General features: G+C 40.5%; 2 protein-coding genes and 1 long non-coding RNA gene across 3 annotated transcripts in view; 2 read left to right on the forward strand and 1 right to left on the reverse strand.

Annotated features, from left to right (window-relative positions):
* dpep1 (dipeptidase 1) overlaps positions 1-6,656 on the reverse strand; it is an 18,261-nt gene extending 11,605 nt beyond the window's left edge. Inside the window, exons 1-5 of the mRNA XM_016245860.1 lie at positions 6,306-6,656; positions 5,279-5,405; positions 5,066-5,198; positions 4,576-4,726; positions 4,034-4,103 (exon numbers count right to left, since the gene is read on the reverse strand). Coding sequence (XP_016101346.1) covers positions 4,034-4,103; positions 4,576-4,726; positions 5,066-5,198; positions 5,279-5,405; positions 6,306-6,424 — 600 coding nt within the window. The 5' untranslated portion in view covers positions 6,425-6,656. The remainder of the gene's footprint in view (positions 1-4,033; positions 4,104-4,575; positions 4,727-5,065; positions 5,199-5,278; positions 5,406-6,305) is intronic.
* LOC107561450 (uncharacterized) lies at positions 2,014-3,694 on the forward strand. Its single transcript, XR_001605853.1, has 3 exons — positions 2,014-2,602; positions 2,673-2,773; positions 2,848-3,694. It is a non-coding gene; the product is annotated as an uncharacterized lncRNA (long non-coding RNA).
* Positions 6,657-9,050: 2,394 nt separating the features above from the next.
* On the forward strand, positions 9,051-10,836 carry sult5a1 (sulfotransferase family 5A, member 1). Its single transcript, XM_016245895.1, has 6 exons — positions 9,051-9,219; positions 9,390-9,598; positions 9,685-9,811; positions 9,908-10,005; positions 10,100-10,280; positions 10,555-10,836. The coding sequence occupies exons 1-6, from the start codon at positions 9,081-9,083 to the stop codon at positions 10,719-10,721; spliced, it is 921 nt and encodes a 306-aa protein (XP_016101381.1). The 5' UTR covers positions 9,051-9,080; the 3' UTR covers positions 10,722-10,836.
* Positions 10,837-10,903: the final 67 nt, after the last annotated feature.

Genomic DNA, 10,903 nt, shown 5'->3' on the forward strand with positions numbered 1-10,903 from the left:
GTGTCAGGGGAGCTTCGAGGAGTTGAAGAGTAGGCTCACCTCAGCCCCTGTATTGAATTATGCGGACTTCTCCCTTCCCTTTATCCTGGAGGTAGATGCTAGCCATGGTGGATTGGGAGCAGTTTTGTTCCAGGAACAGGGAGGGAAAGTGCGGCCTATAGCTTATGCTAGCCGCAGTCTTAGGCCCACTGAGTGCAACATGTCAAACTACAGCTCGATGAAGTTGGAATTTCTGACGCTCAAGTGGGCTATGACTGAGAAGTTCAGAGAATATCTGTTGGGGCAGAGGTGCGTCGTCTTCACTGATAACAATCCCCTCAGCCACCTGAATACTGCTAAGCTCGGTGCCACGGAGCAGCGGTGGGCTGTGCAACTGGCTGCCTTTGATTTTGAGCTGAGGTATCGCTCCGGAAGGAGCAACTGGAATGCGGATGCTCTCTCCCGGCAGGGTCCCTCTAGTGAGGGTGAGTTGGAACCATTACTGCCTGGGACCACCCTTCCAGCCATGGTAAGGCAGGCTGGTGTAACAGGAGTGGGTTCTCAAGCAGCAGTCACTGTACTGCCGGGTTTAGCTGTGGATATGCAGTCATTACAGAGGGAGGATCCTGTTATAGGTGAAATGCTGAGGTTTTGGAGGCGCGGGGTCCCTCCTAGTGCAGAGGAGCATCGGCAGCTGTCCAGGGCTGTGGTGAGTCTGCTACGGCAATGGAGCCGTTTGTGTGAGCAGGATAGGGTGATACATCGACGTGTGTTCCGCTCGGATGGGGAGAAGAGGCACTTCAGGTGGTGTTGCCATCACTATTGCGTCATGAAGTGCTGACGCTGTTACATCAGGAGCATGGGCACCAAGGGGTGGAACGCACCACTGAATTGGTGCGCCAGCGGTGCTATTGGCCGGGTATGACATCGGATGTGGCACAATGGTGCCGAGAGTGTGAGTGGTGTCAGGCCGCCAAAGATACCCAACACCATCCTAGTAGCTCCATGGGCCATCTTTTGGCCTTTAGGCCAAATGAAATCCTGGCCATAGATTTTACCGTTTTGGAGCCAACTCGTTCGGGGCTGGAGAATGTACTGGTTATGACCGACGTCTTTACGAAATACACCTTAGCTGTGCCTACACGAGATCAACGGGCGGAAACAGTGGCCCAAGTGTTGGAGGTGGAATGGTTCTATAAGTTTGGTGTCCCCAGTCGGATCCATTCTGACCAGGGCCGTAATTTTGAGTCCTCCCTAGTACAGCAGCTTTGTGTGCTGTATAAGGTGGAAAAATCTCGCACTACCCCTTATCATCCAGTGGGGAATGAGCAGTGTGAGCGCTTTAATAGGACATTGCACAATCTTTTGCGTGCCCTGCCGGTGTCCAGGAAAATGGACTGGGCCTTATGCCTTCCACAAGTGCTGTTCTGTTACAACACTACCCCTCATCAGGCGACTAGTGAATCCCCATATTTTTTAATGTTTGGGCAAGAGCCAAGACTCCCGGTGGACTTCCTTCTGGGTAGAGTACAGGACGTTGGGGTTGGTAGTGTGGATGAGGAAACATCAGGCTAGGCTTCAGGTGGCTTTTGAGGAAGCAAGGGGACGACTGGAAGCTGCTGCCGGTCGCCGTAAGGTGCATCATGATGCCCACGTCCGTGAGGCACCACTGGGGGAGGGCCAGTTAGTTTATTTACGTGAGTATGGCACGAGAGGTCGCCATAAAATCCTGGACCTGTGGAGCCCGGTGGTCTATCAGGTCATGAAGGCACCCAAGGGGGGTGGGGCGGTATACACCATTGCACCAGTGGACGATTTGGGAAAGACGAGATGTGTTCATCGCTCGGCTTTGAAGACCCGGATCCAGAAGGAGGGTCCGGTTCCAGCCTTGACAGGTCCTCTTGTTTTGGAGGACGAGGTGCCTTCAGCAGAAGTCTCATCCAAGGATGTCGATCTGCTTATGTTGGTGCCAGTAACCTCTTCTGCGAGTCAGGGGCCAGTCCCTCAGGTGCTGGTTTTCCTGGACGCTTCTACCTCACAGAGTAGGTTGGTGGGGTCTGATGGGGAGACCCCAGTTGTCAGGGGTCATGAGGTACCTGATTGTGTATCTGGTGTATCACCGGGGCCTGCTAGTTTGCTGGAGGACCAGTCAGGTTTGGCTGGTGTTCCCTTGAGGAGAACTGGGCGGACCACTGCGGGCTACCACTCGAATCTGCACCATCTATCCCAGGCCGTTGAGAGAGGCACAAGAGCGGCCACAGTACAAGGCCCTATATCTAATGGGATCTCTATTTGGTTTAGGCCATGGGACACCGGACAGGATTAGCTTATGGGTAGACGTCGTTGGGTTATTGTCGGGACGTTGATTTAAAAAAAAAATAGGGGGTAGAATGTGGCAGGATAAGTTATTTCCTCTGATTGGTTGGGGTATGATTGGCAGACCAATGAGGTGGTAGCAGCCGTACTATTTTAGGACCTTTATTTTGATGGGGGCGTTCCTGCTGACTTGGGGTTCTCTCGCTCCCTGGTACTTCCTCTTCCATTCCCATTCCTATCCAGTTTAATTTAGAGTGGGGCTGGTGTCGTTGGCGTTGCGGGAAGTCGTGGCAGAGTTTGCTTGCAGGTATGGTTGGTGTTTAATTTGTATGACCACCTTAGTGGTGGTATTTACTGGTTGTTGTGCTCGGTGCTAGCGACAAGGGCAGGTGGGTGAATGCTGGCTGGTAGACTGAGTTGTGGCACCGGTAGTGAGTAGCCATACAGCTGTGCGTCTAGTGTTGGTTCAACATAACTCGTGAATATGCCTTTCCTGTTTTTCACATTTGGGGTTTTGTAAATTTAGATTAATTCTCGTACTCTTGTTTAAAGGTAAAGGGGAAAGATCAAGATTTTCAAGCCCTGTTCCTAGCAAGGACTTCTTGCGACGACAACGCTGCTGTTTTGCTCAGGGATATTTTTTTGGTTTTATTTGATCGTCTCACGTACGGTCATCGGTGTGGTTAACGGGTTTGTGGCTCCGCGAGTCGCTGGGGGCTGTAACGTTAACCTCTGGGCATTGTGTCCGCCGGGTTTTCTATTAGTTTAATTTCTTTGATTTAATTTCCTTTGTCAACAGAGTAAGTTGTTGCTATATTTGTTTGATTAGTTTGTTTTATTTTTCTGGTTATGTATTTACTGTAAAGTGTTTCTTTATTCATGGATTCAGTTTTCTAGTGCCATTTAGGTGCTGGTTATCTGCCTGTTTTGTACGTGTGTCATCTGGAGGCCTGAGGGTCAAAGCTGCTACAACACAGTGTCTGTAAAATTATTATTTGGTGTTTGTCTTTACTTATAATATTTCATATGATTTCCGTTTGAATTTCGTTATAAATGTTTCTCTTTCTAGGGGGCAGTGAGGACTTGTGTGGAACAGGGGAGGCTAGATCTGCGTTATTCGGCGGTGTTTCACGGTGTGCTGTGGGTGCTTTGATATAACTTCCCTAGAACGGGTGTGTGTGTGGTATCTGATTTGCTGTGAACTGAGGTGGGTTTTGGACGACCTCCAGAGTTGCGGCCGGCCTGCCTTGTTCCCATTAATCCTGGCCCCGGAAGCTATTCCTACCACTGTGGGCGTGTTTCGTGAGAGAATTTTATTTGATATTTTATAATAAAGTGTATTTCTTGTATCGATACTGGCGTCTCCCTTGTCTCGTTACCTTCAATTGGTGAAATTTACCTGTGTCCTTTTATTGGGAGTTATTTCCCTGGCCTCTCACCAGGGTGGCGTAGTTGGATAAATCTAATTATATTAATATTTCCTTCCACTTGAACATTGCCACATAAGCATGGTATATAGTTTTTATAATAAATAATCGTTTTACATTGCATTAATGCTTTTATTTTTGGGAAAATAGATTGATTGAATGATTGATTCATTGATTGTAGAAATCTGACATTAAAGCATCTCTGCGTTTTACATTGCATTAATGCTTTTATTTTTGGGAAAATAGATTGATTGAATGATTGATTCATTGATTGATTGTAGAAATCTGACATTAAAGCATCTCTGTCTAACCTTGCCAAACTCAGACAAACCGCCATGCACTTCAGGCTCAGATCCTGTGTCCACCAGCCAGTTGTCTGCCCTAGAAGGAAGTGAGACCAAAACAGGGTAAAGAATCTTCAGCTGAAATTCTTCCCCTTCTCTAATCAGATGGGCACGTGTACTTGTGTGGTCTTTTATGTGATCAGTTCTTTTGAAACCCAATGTAGCTTTTATTTTAAACCCACCTTAAATGCAAAATATGAATTCTGTGGAATAGCTGTTGAACATTTCCGTGAATTTCCCTCTTAATTCCCCACATTACTATTGTCTGTGTTATGCAGGTGTGTTATAAAAACCCAAAAGAATGCCTTTGGCACAGTTTTTGGACAGATTTATGTTTACTTCATTCCAAAGTGTTGAAATCATAATTTGAACTGTTGTTTCCTCACCTTGCTGGATCAATCTGTATGTTCTATTTTAAGGTGAATGCATTTATGCTGTCATCTCAGACCATCTTTTTATTTAAAGTGCTATGAAGTACGGTAAGTACTCTCCAGGGAATAGCCACTCACCATGGTGTGTTGCAGCTATGTGTGATAGTGAGGTAGCGGACACCCAGTTGGTACATAGTGCGCAGAGTACCCAAACTGCTGTCAATTGAATGTCCACCTTCTACCCCAATCAGACTCGCTGTCTTATTCTGTTCAAAGGCGTCCAATATATCTGCAACAAAACGTTTTAGTTTAAAAACTATAAACAAATACACATACGGTTTTACACTTTATCACTACCACAATAATTCCAGGGTGCTTCAGGAATATGGTGTTGATGGGTGGTTGTTACAGTGCATGTTTGTGGTTGTTGAGGTCACTACTAACCTTCTTTATATAAGATTATGGATTTATTTTTTCCATTTACCCCAATATCATTCATGTTGTAGCAAAAATGGTAGCCCTGGGTGTACTGCAAACATGTCATTGTATTCAATACTGACATCTATTTGATTCACTTTGAGTTATTACAAGGATTTCTACAGTATTTACTGCTGCTTCACTGTCTTACCTTGACTGCTAGCAGCAAATTTGAACACTTCTGGGTATTCGTGACACATCCTGTGGATTACATCAATCTGCTCCAAGGTCTGTCTGACTGCGTCTTTGTACTGGGTATCACATGGTACATAAGCTGCCCAGAACTGCAACAGAAAAACAAATATTACCACACATTCAGTTTGCCTATTAGGTTGAATGTTCGTATGTTTGTTTGTGCTTGTACCTGTGCTGAGAGGCGCCCTTCTTTGATTTTTGGGATGTTGGTGTGTGTGGTGTTTAGTTTGTACAAGTCCACCATGTTGAGCTGATTATTAAACAAGCTCCTCATCTGCCAGGGAAGGTCATTGTGCCTGTTTTATAAAAGATTTTAAGTCACTTTCAAATAGAATCAGAGATAATAATGAGATTAAAAACATTGAAAGTTTCCTTGAAAATTGAAGCAACTGTGAATTACACTTTCTATTCCTATTTCTTCCTTCCTTTTACAATTTCAGAATAAAATGAAAGCGGTCACTGGTGCAGTACCCTTTAAAAATGACATGCACCAATTTTCATATATGAGAAGGAATCCAATCTGATTTCAGATTCTGAAAGTGCTGTTTATATAAAACAATGTTTTTATTTAAAGATTATGAGGGCACATGACTTTAAAATAATAATAATATGCACAGATAAAACATTTATAATAAACACTACAATATTCCATTAAAAAGTACATATGTGTCCCTGGACCACAAAACCAGTCTTAAGTTGCACGGGTATATTTGTAGAAATAACCAAAAATACATTGTGTCAAAATGATCAATTTTTCTTTTATGCCAAAAATCATTAGGATATTAAGTAAAGATCATGTTCCATGAAGATATTTTGTAATTTCCTACTGTAAATATATCAAACTTCATTTTTGATTAGTAATATGCATTGCTAAGGTCTTCACCTGGACAACTTTAAAGGCGATTTTCTCAATATTTAGATTTTTTTGCACCCTCAGATTCCATATTTTCAAATAGTTGTATCTCAGCCAAATATTGTCATATCCTAACAAACCATACATCAGATCTCATTTTTTCATAAAAAACTATGTTTAGGCTACCTAAGAAGTAAAATTGCCACAAGGTATTGATTAACTTGATTAATTGATTAACGTTGAATATCTTGTTTCTAGAAATGTTTCAAAACTTTTTTTTCACTTTTCTTTCCATTAGATCTCTCTCTCTCTCTTTACAGTGTAGATAAATAGATTGACTTACCCATCTATAAGTGGAGTGTCAGCCATCAGTTTCAGGGCTTGCTCTTTTAAATTATCTGCTACTGAGCTGAATGTGAAAGCCCAGAGCACTAAACAAACAGTCTTGACCCAATCCATCATCTCCACACTGTTTACCCACTCTGCATCCTTTAAATATGAATTGCTCCTCAAATAACTCTACCTATCTCAGCCCTTCTTGTTTTTTCAGATTACTGCTTAGATCCACAGATGTTTATCTTCTTTTCTCTCTGCATGCGTAGAGATACTCTAAGGCTGAAAGACCAGTGTTAGGGATTACATTTTCATCATAATAATGCTGAATATAAGTTAATGTATAATTTTGGGTTGTAAAAATGTCCCATAAACTGGACAGTTGTCCCATAAAAGCCATATCTTTATTTTTAACTACAGAGAAAGGTGATATAAGTGATTGTGTAAAAGTATTGTGTTTAAAGTCCATGTGAGGGCTGTGTGCACTCTCTGGCCCATTATCTTCAGAGGTAATACTTTTGCTCACTCATTTTTATTCACCACTTTCTCATGCAGTGAATATGCCATCCACTATATAGAAGAATAAGTGTATAGGGTGCAACTTTGGTCACTGCTATTGTTGTTGCAATTCTGTTGTTGCAATTTTAGTGCTGCAAAAATTAACACTTCACCTTTAAGCTTTTGAATTGAGGAAGTTTTATGACACAACGTTAATAATAATCAAGTGGTCAGACACTTTTATCCCGAGCAATTTAGTCAAGGCCACAAATGTGATGACTCATGGCTTGCTTCTGTGACCCTTCTTTTAAAGTCAGCATACCATAAAGCCATTTCATAACACATTTCTGCTCAGACAAATGTATTCACACTTATTGGAAGAGGCTATAAGAGGCTTTTTTTATTCCTATATGTTCCCTGATACTGCATTTGCACCTCAAGGTTTTTACTTCCAATAAAAGCTCATGTAAAACCAAAGAGTGATGTTTATGGAATGTTTGGTTAATAAAAAACACCTTGACTGGAGAACAGTCTATAATCCTGAATTTTAATCATAATTATATTATTTTTCCCCAAACTAACTGAGCTATCATCTAATCATGAAAACAAATAGTATATGTTGCTAGATCTTTCTGCATGTGAATTGTACATCCTCTTTGACAAAACTGACCTGCTTATGACAAATACAGCATTTTTCCCCCTCAAATGTTTTATATAGCGCTTCCTGTTTTCTCAAAATATGCACCAATCTTGCAATAAATGAGCAAACCAATTTGAAAAGAAACCTTTGATATACATGTTAATATGTGATCACTTCACATTATATAATGAACTTGAGAAGGCAGTGCAAAATCATAAAAAAATCAGTTTTGGTTTGAGAGAAATTAATGTGTAACCTGATTACTCTTCTGCACCATCATAGCTAGGTGTTTTTGTGTTTGTCGCCAGTGCCATGGTGTACTTACCACAGTCAGGGCCGTCCTTAGCTGACACGGGGCCTGGTGCGAGCTAGGGAGTGGGGCCCCCCTCGGTCCGTTCGTCGTGGGGCCCCCTCAAAGCGAGGTTTGTTCCACCGCCCAAAGAACGGCCCAGACCACAGTACATTACTGAGCACAAGACTGCTCTATTTTAAGCTTCACATTTACTTCACACATTGGTTGATTCACCATGACTATTTTTCCATTAAGCAGTTGACCCTGAGTGGTCAGCTAAATATCTACAGTGGATCTAAAATATGAATAATTAATTATAACTAGTTATGGTTAATTATTCATATTTCCCCATGAGCTAATCCGCTACAACCATGACTATTTTTCCATTAATGTTATCATGTTTAAGGTCAACAAGTTTAAGGTTAAAAGCTTCTTGTTGCTTTAGGTTTGTTGATTTCTAAAACTATGAACTTGAAAACTTTCTATTTATTTATTTAGTTAGTTAATTTGTTGACTTTATAAGTCTGTTTACTTTTATTTTGTTAAATATCCAACAATGCTTTAAAAACCAATGGTTAATCATTTGAAACAACATATTGTAACATATATAAAACATTATTTACTGAGTGTTATTATACAGAGGTGACCATCTTCTGCAATCATGACGTATATGAGGATTTTCCTGGTGGTTTGAAGTTCTTCTAGGAAGTTAATGGCTTTGGTTATGATTACCACATCCATGTAACAATGTTCACATGAGATCCAGACAACCTGCAATTTAAATAAATTAACCACATCAACAAACCCTTTTAGACTTTAGAAACTGATTTTTAAATACATTTGCAACTGGTGGGATTCAGTAAAATGAAAATAAATTGCATTTGTGTGGGTTGAAAACAGTAATTAAAGATGAAATAAACAATTGCCTCCATTAAATGCATTTTTGTCATCAGATAAGCAAACTGTATTTTAAGTTTGCCACTAAATAAAACTGTCACTGATCGACTTAAAAGACTCAGTCAAAGATGACCCAGGTCAAAGGGAAACCAAGCTACCAACATTAATGTCCTATGATGATATTATAATATGCAAATAAAAAAAAGCTTTGCTAGGCAAATGATATATTATAGCAAACAACAAATCCATTTGCGTGGGTTTGACATGGAATTTACTCGGTAACCGGTTTCTCAGGTAATTTCTGCAACCCTTGCTTATGTACTTCCCCTTTCAACTTATTGGTTTGTGACATCAGTCTTCTTCCGTTTTCCATCATATATAAGTTGACAGTTGAACACCGTTGTCAGATCATCACACTGTCTGTTCTATATTCATTTTGCATTTGCACACAAACAGACATGGCTCGTCTAGATGTCACAGAAACTTTTCACAGCATCATGTTTCCTGGGCACATGCATACTAAAGACTCATTGAATTATGCGACCAAATTCAAGTTTCAGGACACAGATACTGTAATTGTCACCTACCCAAAATCAGGTAATAATGAAATACATTTTCTGTGTTCATCTTTAGTCCTTCTCTTAAAGGGCAATTTTTATTTAGGTTATGTATTGAAATTAAAATGGTAAGCTACCTTTTTTCCAAGCAAGTTATTATTAATGCCTTTCAAGAATTCATTTCACTTTCCTTGAATCCTTTATTCTTAGGAACCACATGGATGCAGGAAATCATCACTCTAGTTTTGGGTAAAGGGGACCCAACTATCGCCCAAACTCAGCCCAACTGGGTCCGTGCACCATGGCTTGAACAGTACTACTGCGCTGATGTTCTAAAAGGCTCTACTGGGCCTCGTATTATTACTACACATCTGCCGTGCCAGCTGCTGGCACCGGCCCTGCAACACTCCAAAGCAAAGGTGAGTAGATGGGCAAACCACAAATTGAGTTTTATCACTTCTTGGTCGAATTTTCTTGCAAGTGACAAATGTTTGCCATTCCTCAGGTTATATATATAGCCAGAAATCTCAAAGATGTGTCTGTTTCATACTATCACTTCCACAAGATGGCCAATTTTCTGCCTGACCCTGGCACTTTCTCTGATTTTCTGAATGATTTCCTGAAGGGCGCAGGTTAGTTGGTAGACTAGTATTACCAGTTTGGATTTGAGCCACTTTCATTTCCCTTACAACCTATCAAATAATTTATTGTGTTTTTTTTCCCATCAGTGCATTATGGCTCTTGGTTTGACCATGTCAACGGCTGGACTAGTCACGCAAAAGATATCCACAACTTTCTTTACATCACATATGAGGAAATGTGTCAGGTAGGATGACTTTAAGAATACATTCATTTTTATTGACCACATACAGATTAACTTAAACAAGCAGTTTCAATTTGCAATTTTTCAATATTATCAGGATCTTCACGGGTCTGTTCAGAAAGTGAGTCATTTCCTGCAGTGTCCTTTAACTGAGGATGAGCTGATCCTTGCTCAGAAGCACTGTAGCTTCAATAGCATGAAGGAAAATACCATGGTGAACTACACTCTTATCCCTCAGGAGATCATGGACCACGGCAAGGGCAAGTTCATGAGGACAGGTATGTAAATGCCTTTTTGATGTTTGCTTCAGTCATTGGTACAATCATTTTTGATGATATGTAGTATGTGTGTGAAATAATTGAAAGAAAATAATTGAAAATTGAATAGAAACAAATATTTTGACTCCAAAAACCAAAACAATATTTTAAAGACAACCTGCATGATATAACTGGAAAAACAAATAGTCCTGCCCAAAATGTTTTATTTGGTTATTTTAAGTTACATTTTTTTCAAGGTTTTTAATCTTCTAAACACAACAATGGCATCTTTAAGGTAAAGTCGGAGACTGGAAGAACACATTCACTGAGGAGCAGAGTCGTCTTGTTGATGACATGTACTCTTCACAGATGACCGATTCCTCACTGCTGTTTAAATGGGAATGCCCTGAGAAGACTGCAAGGCCCTTGATGACCATTAATACTTCAGAATCCCACACATAACACATAACCGCTCATCACTGATCATATTCTTCAATTTACATTTGAAAATGTTTCTAATATTTCACACTGAAATGCCCAGTAAGTGGGTAAGCTAAAGTATTTCATTCCTTTCAGTTTTTTTTCTACATGGTAATTTAACTTTGTATATATATGTGTGTGTGTATATATATATATATATATAT

This window comes from Sinocyclocheilus grahami, unplaced genomic scaffold (genome assembly GCF_001515645.1).
Source record: "Sinocyclocheilus grahami isolate Dianchi unplaced genomic scaffold, SAMN03320097.WGS_v1.1 scaffold772.1, whole genome shotgun sequence".
NCBI classification, from domain to species: Eukaryota; Metazoa; Chordata; class Actinopteri; order Cypriniformes; family Cyprinidae; genus Sinocyclocheilus; species Sinocyclocheilus grahami.

What these genes read in the sequence shown, in the direction of transcription:
- sult5a1 (XM_016245895.1), top strand. Translation starts at nt 9,081, where the DNA reads ATGGCTCGTCTAGATGTCACAGAAACTTTTCACAGCATCATGTTTCCT. An exon ending in TGTCACCTACCCAAAATCAG is followed by an intron (nt 9,220 to 9,389) that starts GTAATAATGAAA and finishes CTTTATTCTTAG; the next exon opens with GAACCACATGGATGCAGGAA. An exon ending in GGGCAAGTTCATGAGGACAG is followed by an intron (nt 10,281 to 10,554) that starts GTATGTAAATGC and finishes GGCATCTTTAAG; the next exon opens with GTAAAGTCGGAGACTGGAAG.